The 18,563-nt window shown below is 49.4% G+C and overlaps 1 protein-coding gene across 1 annotated transcript in view; it reads left to right on the forward strand.

The window, feature by feature from the left end:
- The first annotated feature begins 1,441 nt into the window (after positions 1-1,441).
- Positions 1,442-18,563, forward strand: part of LOC146808797 (fish-egg lectin-like) — a 68,659-nt gene continuing 51,537 nt past the window's right edge. Inside the window, exons 1-2 of the mRNA XM_085615609.1 lie at positions 1,442-1,597; positions 13,948-14,175. Of these exons, the coding sequence (XP_085471735.1) occupies positions 1,549-1,597; positions 13,948-14,175 (277 nt within the window). The 5' untranslated portion in view covers positions 1,442-1,548. The remainder of the gene's footprint in view (positions 1,598-13,947; positions 14,176-18,563) is intronic.

Raw genomic sequence — 18,563 nt, forward strand, 5'->3', positions numbered from 1 at the left:
CTGATCTCTGCACCAGTAAAGTTGCTTCTTGAAAAAGTTGCTTCAACAATGGCAGAGGATTAATGGTCAATTGATGGCACCTTTTCTACCTGTGGCCCCAAAAATCCTAGAACAGACTCTGTAATGGGAATACTGGCTGGGTAACCCTTTATGAGGCTCGGTTACCAAAAGGTAGGGCGGATGTAGAATTATTATGCTAAATGAAAATGATGGGGCCCCCCAGCAAGCTTGGTGAGGGGACCCTAAAATCTCCTTTGGGCTGGCCACCTTGCCGATGTATAGAAGGATCCGGATTAGTAGGGCCCCCCTACATTGTGGGGCTTTTGGAGCATTTGTGGTACCCTTGCAACACAGAATCCAAAGAGTGGGGTGTTGTGTTGCCACCCGGAGCTGCCATTGAGGCCGCGGTGAACTGCCAGGAGGGTGCTCGGTGGGCGTCCCTCCATGGCGCTCTGACCAGTCTTAAATTCATTAAGAAAACTGTTATAAAAATACACAATTAATTTACCTTCAAGTACAGCAACACTTGAAAGACAGAGTTTATACAATAAAACTTTAAATCTCAATATATTATATTCCTTCTATACACATACCATTTCCATGTAGTTATGAATCTGTATATTTATTACTTTACTCCTACTGTAGAAGAAGAGAAGAAAAAACCATTGACTCTCTCCAATGCACTACTCTGTCTCACCCTAAACCTCTCTCAACCTCTCTCAATATATCCTCTATCTCCACTCTCTTACTCTTCCCACACCTCATTTTACAGCTATGATCTCCAAATGAACCCTTTCTAGACCCTTGCCTCCTTGCTCACTTCAAGCCTCATTCACTTCATTCCTCATTCTACTACTATGATCTTCCAAACAACCCTTTCTAAATCCTTCCCTCATGAATCCCTCCTTTGACTCATCCCAAACCTCCTTTTACTGCTATAATCTCCAAGGCAACACTTTCTAGTCCCTGCCCTCTTCTATCCCTCCACTATCCTTTTCAATCCAACTTACAGACTCACCTGCCCACCGCTAAAATGTACTCTTCTTCCCCTGTACTAATCCACAACTAATCCTTTTTGGGTTCCAGAATAGCGTGCTTCTCGCCAAAAAGCGATTTGACGCCTCCTCAGGGGCAGTAAGCGCTATATAAACGCGTGATCTCGGCAGGACCTCGTGGCTCCCGTGGGGTCACACCCCGATGATATATTATGTTTCATTTCCGGGTATCTGCAGCCCTGAGCAGCTACTTGGCTTCTAGTGGCGCAGAACTGGTCTGACAGCCACGGCGGGTCAACGGCTTCAAGACACTGGAATGACTGCATTCGAGGCCCCAGGAAGCCCGCCCAGCCCAGGCATGGGACCTCTCGCCTGCAATGGCCACACGGAAAGCGTGCAGTTCCCTTATCCCCGAGTGTTTACCCTGGGGGAGTGGGTGTCCCCCGCCCAGGTATGAATGGCTTCCTGCTGTGTGGACAGGGCGGGGCGGCCTCGCTTCTGCACATAAGAAGGCAGCTTTGGCCCCCACCCGCCCATCACTGCTACAGGCACCATGAATGCCCTACTGCTCCTGGCGGCGCTGCTGGTGGGGACGAATGCAGGTAAGAGAACGGTACTGTCAGGATTATGGAGTGTTTGGGGGTCTACAGGGGCCTGGGGGGAGGGAGGGGCGAGATCCCCAGAGACCTGTGGAGAATCCGAGGGTGCACCCAAGCACTGACCAGCAGCAGCACCAGTGACATTCAGTCATTGGGACCCAGCTCAGTCAAAGCGCCTCGATCCTCGCCCGCGGCGCCCCCTGCTGGTCCAGTATTGAGGGTCACAGACAGACCTCCACCAGTCAGCCCTAGTCCTTGTCTGCAGCGCCCACAAGTATTCCAATACAGAGACATCAACTCCCAGCTGTCGGTGCACCTCACTACCGCTACAATTCTGGACACTCACAGAGCTCTCAGTGACTACAATACTGACATGTAGCGCCAGGATTCTACCCGTACTGTAGCGCCACACATAGAGCTTCAACACCGTACATCAATACTGATCTACACAACGCGCCGCAATTCCAGAACCAAGCACTAAACACAGCTTGGCAATGTACTTCAAACACAGAGATCTACTAATGCACCTCATACACAGAGCTCTACCAATGCACCTCATACACAGAGCTCTACCAAGGCACCTCAAACACAGAGCTCTACCAATGCACCTCAAACACAGAGCTCTACCAATGCACCTCATACACAGAGCACTACCAATGCACCTCATAGACAGAGCTCTACCAATGCACCTCATACACAGAGCTCTACCAATGCACCTCAAACACAGAGCTCTACCAATGCACCTCATACACAGAGCTCTACCCAGGCACCTTAAACACTGACCTCTACCAATGCACCTCATACACAGAGCTCTACCAAGGCACCTCAAACACAGAGCTCTACCAATGAACCTCATACAGAAAAAGCTCAACCAATGCACCTCATACTCAGATCTCTACCAATGCACCTCAAACACAGAGCTCTACCAATGCACCTCAAATACAGCACTTGGCAATGGACCTCAAACACAGAGCGCTAACAATGCACCTCATACACAGAGCTCTACCAATGCAGCTCAAGACCAGAGCTCTACCAATGTACCTCATACACAGAGCACTACCAATGCACCTCAAACACAGATCTCTACCAAGGCACCTCAAATACAGCGCTTGGCAATGGACCTCAAACACAGAGCTCTACCAATGCACCTCATACACAGAGCTCTACCAAGGCACATCCAACACAGAGCTCTACCAATGCATCTCATACACAGAGCTCTACCAATGCACCTCAAACACAGAGCTCTACCAATGCACCTCAAATACAGCGCTTGGCAATGGACCTCAAACACAGAGCTCTACCAATGCACCTCATACACAGAGCTCTACCAATGCACCTCAGACACAGACCTCTACCAATGCACCTCACACACAGAGCTCTACCAAGGCACCTCAAACACAGAGCTCTGCCAATGCACCTCATACACCGAGCTCTACCAATGCACCTCATACACAGAGCTCTACCAATGCACTTCAAACATAGAGCTCTACCAATGTACCTCAAATACAGCACTTGGCAATGGACCTCAAACACAGCGCGCTACCAATGCACCTCATACACAGAGCTCTACCAATGCAGCTCAAGACCAGAGCTCTACCAATGCACCTCATGCACAGAGCTCTACCAATGCACCTCAAACACAGACCTCTAACAACGCACCTCAAACACAGAGCTCTACCAATGCACCTCAAACACAGAGCTCTATCAATGCACCTCAAAAACACAAAGCTCTAACAATGTACCTAAAACAAAGGGCTCAACTAATGCACCTCAAACACAGAGCTTTACCAATGCACCTCAAACACAGACTCTGTGAATCATGAGTTCTTTCTGTCTCTGTTGCATAGTGCAGTGGGGACCGACTCTGTGAATCACGAGTTCTTTCTGTCTCTGTTGCATCATGCAGTGGGGACAGACTCTGTGAATCATGAGTTCCGTCTGCCTCTGTTGCATCATTAACTGAGTACAGACTCTGTGAATCATGAGTTCCTTCCATCTCTGTTGCATCATGCAGTTTGGACAGACTCAGTGAATCATGAGTTCCTTCTATCTCCCATACTCCATGCTGTGGGGACAGAACCTGGGAAACACGAGTTATTTCCATCTCTGTTGTATCGTACAGTGTGGACAGACTCTGTGACTCATGAGTTCTTTCTGTCTCAGTTGCATCGTGCAGTGGGGACACACTCAGTGAATCATGAGTTCCTTCTGTCTCTCCTATACCTTGCTGTGATCATGAGTTCCTTCCGTCTCTGTTGCATCGTACAGTGGGGACAGACTCTGTGAATCATGAGTTCCTTCTGTCTCTGTTGCATCATGCAGTTTGGACAGACTCAGTGAATCATGAGTTCCTTCTATCTCCCATACTCCATGCTGTGGGGACAGAAACTGGGAAACACAAGTTCTTTCCATCTCTGTTGTATCGTACAGTGTGGACAGACTCTGTGACTCATGAGTTCTTTCTGTCTCAGTTGCATCGTGCAGTGGGGACAGACTCAGTGAATCATGAGTTCCTTCTGTCTCTGCTATACCTTGCTGTGATCATGAGTTCCTTCCGTCTCTGTTGCATCGTACAGTGGGGACAGACTCTGTGAATCATGAGTTCCTTCTGTCTCTGTTGCATCGTACAGTGGGGACAGACTCTGTGAATCATGAGTTCCTTCTGTCTCTCCTATACCTTGCTGTGATCATGAGTTCCTTCCGTCTCTGTTGCATCGTACAGTGGGGACAGACTCTGTGAATCATGAGTTCCTTCTGTCTCTGTTGCATCGTACAGTGGGGACAGACTCTGTGAATCATGAGTTCCTTCTGTCTCTGTTGCATCGTACAGTGTGGACAGACTCTGTGAATCATTAGTTCCTTCTGTCTCTGTTGCATGGTGCAGTGGGGACAGACTCTGTGAATCATGAGTTCCTTCTGTCTCTGTTGCATCGTACAGTGGGGACAGACTCTGTGAATCATGAGTTCCGTCTGCCTCTGTTGCATCATGTACTGAGTACAGACTCTGTGAATCATGTGTTCCGTCTATCTCTGTTGCATTGTGCAGTGGGGACAGACTCTATGAATCATGAGTTCCTTCTGCCCTTGTTGCATCGTGCATTGTGGAGTTCCTTCTGTCCCTGTTGCATCGTAGAGTGGGGACAGACTCTGTGAATCATGAGTTCCGTCTGCCTCTGTTGCATCATGTACTGAGTACAGACTCTGTGAATCATGTGTTCCGTCTGTCTCTGTTGCATTGTGCAGTGGGGACAGACTCTGTGAATCATGAGTCCCTTCGGTCTCCGGTGCATCATACAGTTCGGACAGACTCAGTGAATCATGAGTGGCTTCTGTCCCCGTTGCATTGTGCAGTTTGGACAGACTCAGTGAATCATGAGTTCCATCTGCCTCTTTTGCATCATGTACTGAGTACAGACTCTGTGACTCATGAGTTCCGTCTGTCTCTGTTGCATTGTGCAGTGGGGACAGACTCTATGAATCATGAGTTCCTTCTGTCCCTGTTGCATCGTGCATTTTGGACAGACTCTGTGAATCATGAGTTCCTTCTGTCCCTGTTGCATCATGTACTGAGTACAGACTCTGTGAATCATGAGTTCCTTCTGTCCCTGTTGCATCGTGCATTGTGGAGTTCCTTCTGTCCCTGTTGCATCGTGCATTGTGGACAGACTCTGTGAATCATGAGTTCCGTCTGCCTCTGTTGCATCATGTACTGAGTACAGACTCTGTGAATCATGTGTTCCGTCTGTCTCTGTTGCATTGTGCCATGGGGACTGACTCTGTGAATCATGAGTCCCTTCGGTCTCCGGTGCATCATGCAGTTTGGACTAACTCCGTGAATCATGAGTTCCTTCTGTCTCCCATACACCATGCAGTGGGGACAGAAACTGTGAAACACAAGTTATTTCTGTCTCTGTTGTATCGTACAGTGGGGACAGACTCAGTAAATCATGAGTTCCTTCTGTCTCTCCTATACCTTGCTTTGATCATGAGTTCCTTCCGTCTCTGTTGCATCGTACAGTGGGGACAGACTCAGTGAATCATGAGTTCCTTCTGTCTCTGTTGCATCGTGCAGTGTGGACAGACTCTGTGAATCATGAGTTCCCTCTGTCTCTGTTGCATCGTGCAGTGGGGACGGACTCAGTGAATCATGAGTTCCTTCTGTCTCTCCTATACCTTGCTTTGATCATGAGTTCCTTCCGTCTCTGTTGCATCGTACAGTGGGGACACACTCTGTGAATCATGAGTTCCTTCTGTCTCTGTTGCATGGTGCAGTGTGGACAGACTCTGTGAATCATGAGTTCCGTCTGTCTCTGTTGCATCGTGCAGTGTGGATAGACTCTGTGAATCATGAGTTCCCTCTGTCTCTGTTGCATCGTGCAGTGTGGACACACTCTGTGAATCATGAGTTCCTTCTGTCTCTGTTGCATCGTGCAGTGGGGACAGACTCTGTGAATCATGAGTTCCCTCTGTCTCTGTTGCATCGTGCAGTGTGGACAGACTCTGTGAATCATGAGTTCCCTCTGTCTCTGTTGCATTGTGCAGTGTGGACAGACTCAGTGAATCATGAGTTCCCTCTGTCTCTGTTGCATCGTGCAGTGGGGACAGACTCTGTGAATCATGAGTTCCCTCTGTCTCTGTTGCATCGTGCAGTGTGGACACACTCTGTGTATCATGAGTTCCGTCTGTCTCTGTTGCATGGTGCAGTGTGGACAGACTCTGTGAATCATGAGTTCCTTCTGTCTCTGTTGCATGGTGCAGTGTGGACACACTCTGTGAATCATGAGTTCCCTCTGTCTCTGTTGCATCGTGCAGTGTGGACAGACTCAGTGAATCATGAGTTCCCTCTGTCTCTGTTGCATCGTGCAGTGGGGACAGACTCTGTGAATCATGAGTTCCCTCTGTCTCTGTTGCATCGTGCAGTGGGAACAGACTCTGTGAATCATGAGTTCCCTCTGTCTCTGTTGCATGGTGCAGTGGGGACAGACTCTGTGAATCATGAGTTCCCTCTGTCTCTGTTGCATGGTGCAGTGGGGACAGACTCTGTGAATCATGAGTTCCCTCTGTCTCTGTTGCATGGTGCAGTGGGGACAGACTCTGTGAATCATGAGTTCCCTCTGTCTCTGTTGCATGGTGCAGTGGGGACAGACTCTGTGAATCATGAGTTCCCTCTGTCTCTGTTGCATGGTGCAGTGTGGACACACTCTGTGAATCATGAGTTCCCTCTGTCTCTGTTGCATCGTGCAGTGGGGACAGACTCTGTGAATCATGAGTTCCCTCTGTCTCTGTTGCATGGTGCAGTGGGGACAGACTCTGTGAATCATGAGTTCCCTCTGTCTCTGTTGCATGGTGCAGTGGGGACAGACTCTGTGAATCATGAGTTCCCTCTGTCTCCGTTGCATGGTGCAGTGTGGACAGACTCTGTGAATCATGAGTTCCCTCTGTCTCTGTTGCATCGTGCAGTGGGGACAGACTCTGTGAATCATGAGTTCCCTCTGTCTCTGTTGCATGGTGCAGTATGGACAGACTCTGTGAATCATGAGTTCCCTCTGTCTCTGTTGCATCGTGCAGTGTGGACAGACTCAGTGAATCATGAGTTCCCTCTGTCTCTGTTGCATCGTGCAGTGGGGACAGACTCTGTGAATCATGTGTTCCCTCTGTCTCTGTTGCATCGTGCAGTGGGGACAGACTCTGTGAATCATGAGTTCCCTCTGTCTCTGTTGCATGGTGCAGTGGGGACAGACTCTGTGAATCATGAGTTCCCTCTGTCTCTGTTGCATGGTGCAGTGGGGACAGACTCTGTGAATCATGATTTCCCTCTGTCTCCGTTGCATGGTGCAGTGTGGACACACTCTGTGAATCATGAGTTCCCTCTGTCTCCGTTGCATCGTGCAGTGGGGACAGACTCTGTGAATCATGAGTTCCCTCTGTCTCTGTTGCATGGTGCAGTGGGGACAGACTCTGTGAATCATGAGTTCCCTCTGTCTCTGTTGCGTGGTGCAGTGGGGACAGACTCTGTGAATCATGAGTTCCCTCTGTCTCTGTTGCATGGTGCAGTGGGGACAGACTCTGTGAATCATGAGTTCCCTCTGTCTCCGTTGCATGGTGCAGTGTGGACACACTCTGTGAATCATGAGTTCCCTCTGTCTCTGTTGCATCGTGCAGTGGGGACAGACTCTGTGAATCATGAGTTCCCTCTGTCTCTGTTGCATGGTGCAGTGGGGACAGACTCTGTGAATCATGAGTTCCCTCTGTCTCTGTTGCGTGGTGCAGTGGGGACAGACTCTGTGAATCATGAGTTCCCTCTGTCTCTGGTGCATGGTGCAGTGTGGACAGACCCAGTGAATCATGAGTTCCCTCTGTCTCTGTTGCATGGTGCAGTGGGGACAGACTCTGTGAATCATGAGTTCCCTCTGTCTCTGTTGCATGGTGCAGTGGGGACAGACTCTGTGAATCATGAGTTCCCTCTGTCTCTGGTGCATGGTGCAGTGTGGACAGACCCAGTGAATCATGAGTTCCCTCTGTCTCTGTTGCATGGTGCAGTGGGGACAGACTCTGTGAATCATGAGTTCCCTCTGTCTCTGTTGCATGGTGCAGTGGGGACAGACTCTGTGAATCATGAGTTCCCTCTGTCTCTGTTGCATGGTGCAGTGGGGACAGACTCTGTGAATCATGATTTCCCTCTGTCTCCGTTGCATGGTGCAGTGTGGACACACTCTGTGAATCATGAGTTCCCTCTGTCTCCGTTGCATCGTGCAGTGGGGACAGACTCTGTGAATCATGAGTTCCCTCTGTCTCTGTTGCATGGTGCAGTGGGGACAGACTCTGTGAATCATGAGTTCCCTCTGTCTCTGTTGCGTGGTGCAGTGGGGACAGACTCTGTGAATCATGAGTTCCCTCTGTCTCTGTTGCATGGTGCAGTGGGGACAGACTCTGTGAATCATGTGTTCCGTCTGTCTCTGTTGCATTGTGCCATGGGGACTGACTCTGTGAATCATGAGTCCCTTCGGTCTCCGGTGCATCATGCAGTTTGGACTAACTCCGTGAATCATGAGTTCCTTCTGTCTCCCATACACCATGCAGTGGGGACAGAAACTGTGAAACACAAGTTATTTCTGTCTCTGTTGTATCGTACAGTGGGGACAGACTCAGTAAATCATGAGTTCCTTCTGTCTCTCCTATACCTTGCTTTGATCATGAGTTCCTTCCGTCTCTGTTGCATCGTACAGTGGGGACAGACTCAGTGAATCATGAGTTCCTTCTGTCTCTGTTGCATCGTGCAGTGTGGACAGACTCTGTGAATCATGAGTTCCCTCTGTCTCTGTTGCATCGTGCAGTGGGGACGGACTCAGTGAATCATGAGTTCCTTCTGTCTCTCCTATACCTTGCTTTGATCATGAGTTCCTTCCGTCTCTGTTGCATCGTACAGTGGGGACACACTCTGTGAATCATGAGTTCCTTCTGTCTCTGTTGCATGGTGCAGTGTGGACAGACTCTGTGAATCATGAGTTCCGTCTGTCTCTGTTGCATCGTGCAGTGTGGATAGACTCTGTGAATCATGAGTTCCCTCTGTCTCTGTTGCATCGTGCAGTGTGGACACACTCTGTGAATCATGAGTTCCTTCTGTCTCTGTTGCATCGTGCAGTGGGGACAGACTCTGTGAATCATGAGTTCCCTCTGTCTCTGTTGCATCGTGCAGTGTGGACAGACTCTGTGAATCATGAGTTCCCTCTGTCTCTGTTGCATTGTGCAGTGTGGACAGACTCAGTGAATCATGAGTTCCCTCTGTCTCTGTTGCATCGTGCAGTGGGGACAGACTCTGTGAATCATGAGTTCCCTCTGTCTCTGTTGCATCGTGCAGTGTGGACACACTCTGTGTATCATGAGTTCCGTCTGTCTCTGTTGCATGGTGCAGTGTGGACAGACTCTGTGAATCATGAGTTCCTTCTGTCTCTGTTGCATGGTGCAGTGTGGACACACTCTGTGAATCATGAGTTCCCTCTGTCTCTGTTGCATCGTGCAGTGTGGACAGACTCAGTGAATCATGAGTTCCCTCTGTCTCTGTTGCATCGTGCAGTGGGGACAGACTCTGTGAATCATGAGTTCCCTCTGTCTCTGTTGCATCGTGCAGTGGGAACAGACTCTGTGAATCATGAGTTCCCTCTGTCTCTGTTGCATGGTGCAGTGGGGACAGACTCTGTGAATCATGAGTTCCCTCTGTCTCTGTTGCATGGTGCAGTGGGGACAGACTCTGTGAATCATGAGTTCCCTCTGTCTCTGTTGCATGGTGCAGTGGGGACAGACTCTGTGAATCATGAGTTCCCTCTGTCTCTGTTGCATGGTGCAGTGGGGACAGACTCTGTGAATCATGAGTTCCCTCTGTCTCTGTTGCATGGTGCAGTGTGGACACACTCTGTGAATCATGAGTTCCCTCTGTCTCTGTTGCATCGTGCAGTGGGGACAGACTCTGTGAATCATGAGTTCCCTCTGTCTCTGTTGCATGGTGCAGTGGGGACAGACTCTGTGAATCATGAGTTCCCTCTGTCTCTGTTGCATGGTGCAGTGGGGACAGACTCTGTGAATCATGAGTTCCCTCTGTCTCCGTTGCATGGTGCAGTGTGGACAGACTCTGTGAATCATGAGTTCCCTCTGTCTCTGTTGCATCGTGCAGTGGGGACAGACTCTGTGAATCATGAGTTCCCTCTGTCTCTGTTGCATGGTGCAGTATGGACAGACTCTGTGAATCATGAGTTCCCTCTGTCTCTGTTGCATCGTGCAGTGTGGACAGACTCAGTGAATCATGAGTTCCCTCTGTCTCTGTTGCATCGTGCAGTGGGGACAGACTCTGTGAATCATGTGTTCCCTCTGTCTCTGTTGCATCGTGCAGTGGGGACAGACTCTGTGAATCATGAGTTCCCTCTGTCTCTGTTGCATGGTGCAGTGGGGACAGACTCTGTGAATCATGAGTTCCCTCTGTCTCTGTTGCATGGTGCAGTGGGGACAGACTCTGTGAATCATGATTTCCCTCTGTCTCCGTTGCATGGTGCAGTGTGGACACACTCTGTGAATCATGAGTTCCCTCTGTCTCCGTTGCATCGTGCAGTGGGGACACACTCTGTGAATCATGAGTTCCCTCTGTCTCTGTTGCATGGTGCAGTGGGGACAGACTCTGTGAATCATGAGTTCCCTCTGTCTCTGTTGCGTGGTGCAGTGGGGACAGACTCTGTGAATCATGAGTTCCCTCTGTCTCTGTTGCATGGTGCAGTGGGGACAGACTCTGTGAATCATGAGTTCCCTCTGTCTCCGTTGCATGGTGCAGTGTGGACACACTCTGTGAATCATGAGTTCCCTCTGTCTCTGTTGCATCGTGCAGTGGGGACAGACTCTGTGAATCATGAGTTCCCTCTGTCTCTGTTGCATGGTGCAGTGGGGACAGACTCTGTGAATCATGAGTTCCCTCTGTCTCTGTTGCGTGGTGCAGTGGGGACAGACTCTGTGAATCATGAGTTCCCTCTGTCTCTGGTGCATGGTGCAGTGTGGACAGACCCAGTGAATCATGAGTTCCCTCTGTCTCTGTTGCATGGTGCAGTGGGGACAGACTCTGTGAATCATGAGTTCCCTCTGTCTCTGTTGCATGGTGCAGTGGGGACAGACTCTGTGAATCATGAGTTCCCTCTGTCTCTGGTGCATGGTGCAGTGTGGACAGACCCAGTGAATCATGAGTTCCCTCTGTCTCTGTTGCATGGTGCAGTGGGGACAGACTCTGTGAATCATGAGTTCCCTCTGTCTCTGTTGCATGGTGCAGTGGGGACAGACTCTGTGAATCATGAGTTCCCTCTGTCTCCGTTGCATGGTGCAGTGTGGACACACTCTGTGAATCATGAGTTCCCTCTGTCTCCGTTGCATCGTGCAGTGGGGACAGACTCTGTGAATCATGAGTTCCCTCTGTCTCTGTTGCATGGTGCAGTGGGGACAGACTCTGTGAATCATGAGTTCCCTCTGTCTCTGTTGCGTGGTGCAGTGGGGACAGACTCTGTGAATCATGAGTTCCCTCTGTCTCTGTTGCATGGTGCAGTGGGGACAGACTCTGTGAATCATGAGTTCCCTCTGTCTCCGTTGCATGGTGCAGTGTGGACACACTCTGTGAATCATGAGTTCCCTCTGTCTCTGTTGCATCGTGCAGTGGGGACAGACTCTGTGAATCATGAGTTCCCTCTGTCTCTGTTGCATGGTGCAGTGGGGACAGACTCTGTGAATCATGAGTTCCCTCTGTCTCCGTTGCATCGTGCAGTGGGGACAGACTCTGTGAATCATGAGTTCCCTCTGTCTCTGTTGCATGGTGCAGTGGGGACAGACTCTGTGAATCATGAGTTCCCTCTGTCTCTGTTGCGTGGTGCAGTGGGGACAGACTCTGTGAATCATGAGTTCCCTCTGTCTCTGTTGCATGGTGCAGTGGGGACAGACTCTGTGAATCATGAGTTCCCTCTGTCTCTGTTGCATGGTGCAGTGGGGACAGACTCTGTGAATCATGAGTTCCCTGTCTCTGTTGCATGGTGCAGTGGGGACAGACTCTGTGAATCATGAGTTCCCTCTGTCTCTGTTGCATGGTGCAGTGGGGACAGACTCTGTGAATCATGAGTTCCCTCTGTCTCCGTTGCATCGTGCAGTGGGGACAGACTCTGTGAATCATGAGTTCCCTCTGTCTCTGTTGCATGGTGCAGTGGGGACAGACTCTGTGAATCATGAGTTCCGTCTGTCTCTGTTGCATGGTGCAGTGTGGACAGACTCTGTGAATCATGAGTTCCCTCTGTCTCTGTTGCATGGTGCAGTGGGGACAGACTCTGTGAATCATGAGTTCCCTCTGTCTCTGTTGCATGGTGCAGTGGGGACAGACTCTGTGAATCATGAGTTCCCTGTCTCTGTTGCATGGTGCAGTGGGGACAGACTCTGTGAATCATGAGTTCTTTCTGTCTCTGTTGCATTGTGCAGTGGGGACAGACTCTGTGAATCATGAGTTCTTTCTGTCTCTGTTGCATCGTGCAGTGGGGACAGACTCTGTGAATCATGAGTTCTTTCTGTCTCTGTTGCATCGTGCAGTGGGGAAAGACTCTGTGAATCATGAGTTCCGTCTGTCTCTGTTGCATTGTGCAGTGTGGACAGACTCTGTGAATCATGAGTTCCCTCTGTCTCTGTTGCATGGTGCAGTGGGGACAGACTCTGTGAATCATGAGTTCCCTCTGTCTCTGTTGCATGGTGCAGTGTGGACAGACTCTGTGAATCATGAGTTCCCTCTGTCTCTGTTGCATGGTGCAGTGGGGACAGACTCTGTGAATCGTGAGTTCCCTCTGTCTCTGGTGCATGGTGCAGTGTGGACAGACTCTGTGAACCATGAGTTCCCTCTGTCTCTGTTGCATGGTGCAGTGGGGACAGAGTCAGGGAATCATGAGTTCTTTCTGTCTCTGTTGCATCGTGCAGTGTGGACAGACTCTGTGAACCATGAGTTCCCTCTGTCTCTGTTGCATGGTGCAGTGGGGACAGAGTCAGGGAATCATGAGTTCCCTCTGTCTCTGTTGCATCGTGCAGTGGGGACAGACTCTGTGAATCGTGAGTTCCCTCTGTCTCTGGTGCATGGTGCAGTGTGGACAGACTCTGTGAACCATGAGTTCCCTCTGTCTCTGTTGCATGGTGCAGTGGGGACAGAGTCAGGGAATCATGAGTTCCCTCTGTCTCTGTTGCATCGTGCAGTGTGGACAGACTCTGTGAATCATGAGTTCCCTCTGTCTCTGTTGCATGGAGCAGTGTGGACAGACTCTGTGAATCATGAGTTCCCTCTGTCTCTGTTGCATGGTGCAGTGTGGACAGACTCTGTGAACCATGAGTTCCCTCTGTCTCTGTTGCATGGTGCAGTGTGGACAGACTCTGTGAACCATGAGTTCCCTCTGTCTCTGTTGCATGGTGCAGTGTGGACAGACTCAGGGAATCACGAGTTCCCTCTGGTGCACCTTGAGTGGGTGAATGCTGCTTTATATATTGCGAATGGACCTGAAGGTATTGGGGCGCGTTACATCAGCACCAGTTGCATTACACACGGACACAGTCATTGTTGTTAACAGTGGGAGATTAAGAGGATCACACTAGCAGAGGCCGAGACTCGAACCTTCTTCCCCAGTTCCAACGGCGGCAGCTCTGGCCGCCTGCCACATCTTCTGTCACTTCTTTTTTTAACCCTATCCAGTGGGGACAGACTCGATACCCGATAAGCACACATTTCTAATCCTGTCGCGCGAGAGCAGTTAGATTACAGGGGGTGAGAACTGCTCAACGCCTTTCTGTTTCTCCTCTGCCCTTCTCTCCAGACTTGGACTGCAGAGTGATTCCTGGAAAGCTGAAGCAGATCGACGCCGGAGCAGGGGCCGTGTACGGAGTGGGCTCCAACGGAACCATCTGGAGATGGGACTCGCCGGCCTGGGTGAACGTCCCCGGGGAGGCCATCCACGCCTCGGTCGGCCCCGCCGGCGTCTGGTGCGTCAACAAGGCGAACTTCATCTACAAACTGCAGGACAACAACTGGGTCCAAGTGGCAGGTACTGGCGCTTCCAGCTCTCCTGTGAAACATGTGCCAGAGGCGTGGTGTAGCCCCCTGTGTGCGCAACTTGGCAGGTGCCCAGGCATGCCTTGGGCCCCCACCGGTCAGAGGCAGGCCCTGCTCCAGGACTTTTTCTGGGGTGGGGCAAGGGTGCATTTGGGTGGGCCGCTGCGGGCCCAATTTGTGGCTTCTTGTGGTAGCCTACAAGCCCTAGATTACATCATATCTACTCGCAAGCAGTCACCATGATACATTCATCGATTCTGTGTGTATACAGAGCACGAGGAGAGTTATTTCAAAGTATGAGCAATGTCTGGACCTAAGTGCAAACCCTCAATTTCCAACAGGCCAGGCTTCAAAACAAGTGCTACAAGCCGGATTATCCACTTTTCTACCACCCCTCTCCAGTGCATTTTATCTCACAGCTGACCTTGGGCCCCAGCCCCATAGCAGCCACCATCCAGCTCCACTTTCATTATTCTCATAAAAAACATTAGTAAAATCACCTTTGAACTTGAAACATTGAATATATCAGTAAATATAATTAGCACACACTTTAATATGTTCCACAGTTTCCCTATTGACTGGACTGCTAATTAAATAAAAACAGAAAGGCCATGACAGGGCCGGCTTTAGCGCTGGTGCGAAAGTCTTTTTTGGCGCCCCTTTCTCCACAGATACCATTACTACCACCCTCCACCAGTGCCCCTCATCTCTCCATAGCCCCTCTCTCACATACATTTCATTTGTTGTATAGCGCTGCTCATATCGGTGTAGGGTGTCACACTACTTCACACCATACAGAGAGAATGAATCATACAAGTATGTAAATCAGTCTATAGGGAATGTCACATGAACCAATGAGGATTACAAGGTGTAGGAGTCACATCATTCATACTGGTGGGCAGTATATTTTAAGAGGGATTAGGCTGGGGAAGCACAAACTCCGGATTTAAAGCATACCACAGTGGTTGGGTGTTGGCTTTACTAATAAAAATGTATATCAGCCCAAACTCTTTTTAGCAACATTAAAATAATGAAAGCCTGGGGAAGTTCTAATTTATAGTAATCCAAAAAAAGTGAAATTCTAAATATACAATTCATGTTTGTAGGCAGCTCTTTGATGACAGTTCATAGGTCACTGTCCAATGTTAGGATTGTAACTTCTGAACTGCAAGTAACAATAGAATCTGTGTGACTAAGGCAGTAACCCACTGAGCTATCCACATACAATACACAGTATCTGCATTTCAAAACTACCAACAGGCACAGGATTGCCCTCCAGCAGGATCATTAATCACCAGTTATCTTGACATTTTTATTGTTGTCTTGGATCCATGGCCATAATAATGATAAAAACAATTTAAATGAAGCATACACAAAGTATGCCTTGCTGGGCCTGTGCAGATTTAAAAAAAAAAAAAAAATAGTAACACATTCTCTTACCTACTGCCTTAATCAAACTATTTGTCACAACCCGATCTGATATGCAGCTGTAGCGGTCAGGAAAGGTGATTAGGTATAATAAACAAACGAATTTTCTCCAGTGCTAAACAGAAAAGGAAATATCCATGCAGCAGGAGGCTAGGCAAAAGTTACTCTAGGCCAAATAAAGAATTTGCCCCCTTCGCCATGCCCCTATTATTCGTGCACGTCACAGCCCACCTTTCTAAAAGGAGTTTGGGTGATTGGGGATGGCTGTGAGAAAGAGCCGAGGCCCAATCACGCATCTCCCAGAATAGGAAGGAAAACAACGTTAGGAGGAACGTTTTAAATTAAAGATGCCATTTTGTATTGGCGTTTGCGTCGTCACTGCGAGGGCCAAGGCTCACGTTTGGGTGGGCCTAGCCCACCTGGGCCCCGCTGGAACCGGGCCTGGTTAGAGAAATGTGGAGTGGGGGAGTGGGGTGTTCTGGCGGACACGGAATGACATTGACAGCCGTCAGCACCTAGTGACCAGAGCAAGGTTTGGACTAAACCTGCAGCTGTTAGCTAGTGTAAGCAATGCAGTAGTGGCACCGACAGGCTGGACTAGATGTTAGCAACAGGGACATCTAGTGGCCAACAGTGGTATCAGCAAAAATGATACAGAGAGACCTTCGCGGTAATAGCAGTAGTAGCGACAGCAAGGCGTGGAAACACATAGAGCTGCTGGCGAGGGCATGTGTTTGCAGCAGTGAGTGGCCGTAGAATGGCGCTGGTACCAATGGCACATAGTGATCAGAATATAACATCTGAGGCAGTGACACCTCTTGACCAAAGAGGCATTGCCAGCAGTGGCACATCGTTACCAGAGCAAAGAACTGGCAACACACCGCTATTTTCATGTGTAAAGATGTGCAGCTGTGTCAAGTACTAGCCAGGCATGTGTTAACTACAGTCAGTGCTTTAAGTGGGAAAAAAAAACTGGGGGTGCTCTAAAAGGGGCGTGGTTAGTGCCTTGAAGGGGCGTGGCCTATCCGAGTAGGGCGTGGTCTAAATCAAAATAACTAGCACTGTGTGCTTAAGAAAATCATGAAGTCGCATCCAGCAAAGGATAATAAAATAGGCAAAAAGGTATATTTATCAAGTATAACCCATAAAAATACCAAATACTTTAAAATACACGCGTTGGGGTGTTGCTTTCACCAGCCCCACATAAAAACCATAAACAAAAACACCCAAGAGTAGCTTTGACCTCGCTGGCCGTTTAATGTTTGCACACATGGTGCCCAACTCTAAGAATCTAGGATTTTCCAACAAGGAAGAGCTGGCGAGAATCACCGCGGCCTGCGCATATTTTGTGTTTTATCGCCCACTGTATATTATGCGCGATGCAACGTTTTGAAAAAAAACCCAGAAAAATACATTAAAATAATAATAATGATAGTAAGAAATATATATATATATTATTAGCACGGGGTATTATAGTTCCAGTCATTGTAATGACGTCACGCCCATTCCCTTTTCCAAAACGCATCCCGGGCACAGCAGGGCCCAACTGAAACTGTAAAAGCCGCCGCGTCGCTGTTCCAAACCCCCCGAGACCGGAAGTCTGTCCATTCGCTACTTCGACTGCATTTGACTAAATGTGTATATTTTTCAAAAGTCGGAGAAATAAACTCCACCGTTACGGTCGCGTTTCTCTCGACCAAGTTGTACCGCTAATGTTTTTTTATTCTTACCCAAAGCCTCTTTCGCAGCCGGTATACGTCTTGCGCAAATACGAGGTTCCTCGGACCCCGGCAGGCTATTTGTACTTTACTCTGCGGATACATGTTATATACACTGTATACTGTAAATTAACACGCATATATTAATTAATGAATAGCCAAAAGACACTCTCCCTTAAATGGTAGCAGGTAAGTAAGAGTAAACCATCTGGAGGGGGCTACTTCTGGCTCTTATTCTTCGAAAACGTTTCTAACAACGCTTGTCACTTTAACGTCCTGTATCCCATTAAACGTACAAGTTACCAACCGACCTACAAAAAATGTGCTCGTTCAAGCCTCCTTTTGACTTCAGAAGTTTAAGGAGGATGCGCCAATGGGGGAGGGTGGCCACCCTCGAGGCTGCCCCTGGGGCGAGGGGGGTGTACGGAAGGCTACGGACGGGTTTTAGCCCAGGGCGGAACATTACAGGTAGGGCGAAGAAAAGCAATCTAGAAGCGTGTTGTTTTCATGGAACTATGAGCTGAAAGCTGCAAGCCACGAGGGGCCGTGTGCGAGACTCGTACAGTAACGTGGGCATGGAATGCCAACCATGACAGTGCCAGGCTCCTACTTGCCTGGTGGCGCTGCGCCTACTTTTAAAAGAGTTTAAGAACCGGGCTGAAGAATGTACCTTGGCAGCAGCATGCACGAGAGAGGTTCACACTGTGCAACCTTCGCTCCAGTGCAAGACCCTTCGGGACAGAGACGCACCACAGCACATTGAAATTAGGTTCAGAAACACGTTCCTCATACCAACCTTCTTGCACCACGGCATTTAAGTGCGGGGGAAGGCACTCGTGCAAGGCACCTCGGAGAGTCGGAGCCTCGTGTGTTTATCTGTGTTGCAGGAGGGGAGACTCATTCAAGGCAGCTAGGTGCACGCCGAGGGGCCTTCTGTAGTGACGTCAGGCCGTGACCACTGAGCTGATAGGTTCCCAACAAGTTCAGCAAAGTGGAGGATGGCGAAGGGAGACGGGGTCAGGTTACCTAACAGTGCAGCAACAGTGGGCAGAGTCTGAGCACCGGCAGTTTTTTTTTTGGGCCCTCAAAACGGGGCCAAAAATAAATAAATAAAGAACGGACTACCTTTAGTAGCCACGAAAATAGAGCCCGATAGAGACCCGTTTCGAGGGCCCCCCAAAAAAACTGCCGGTGCTCAGACCCGGACAGACCCGGCCCACTTAAAGCCCTGACT

Source organism: Triturus cristatus, chromosome 7 (genome assembly GCF_964204655.1).
Source record: "Triturus cristatus chromosome 7, aTriCri1.1, whole genome shotgun sequence".
Lineage (NCBI taxonomy): Eukaryota > Metazoa > Chordata > Amphibia > Caudata > Salamandridae > Triturus > Triturus cristatus.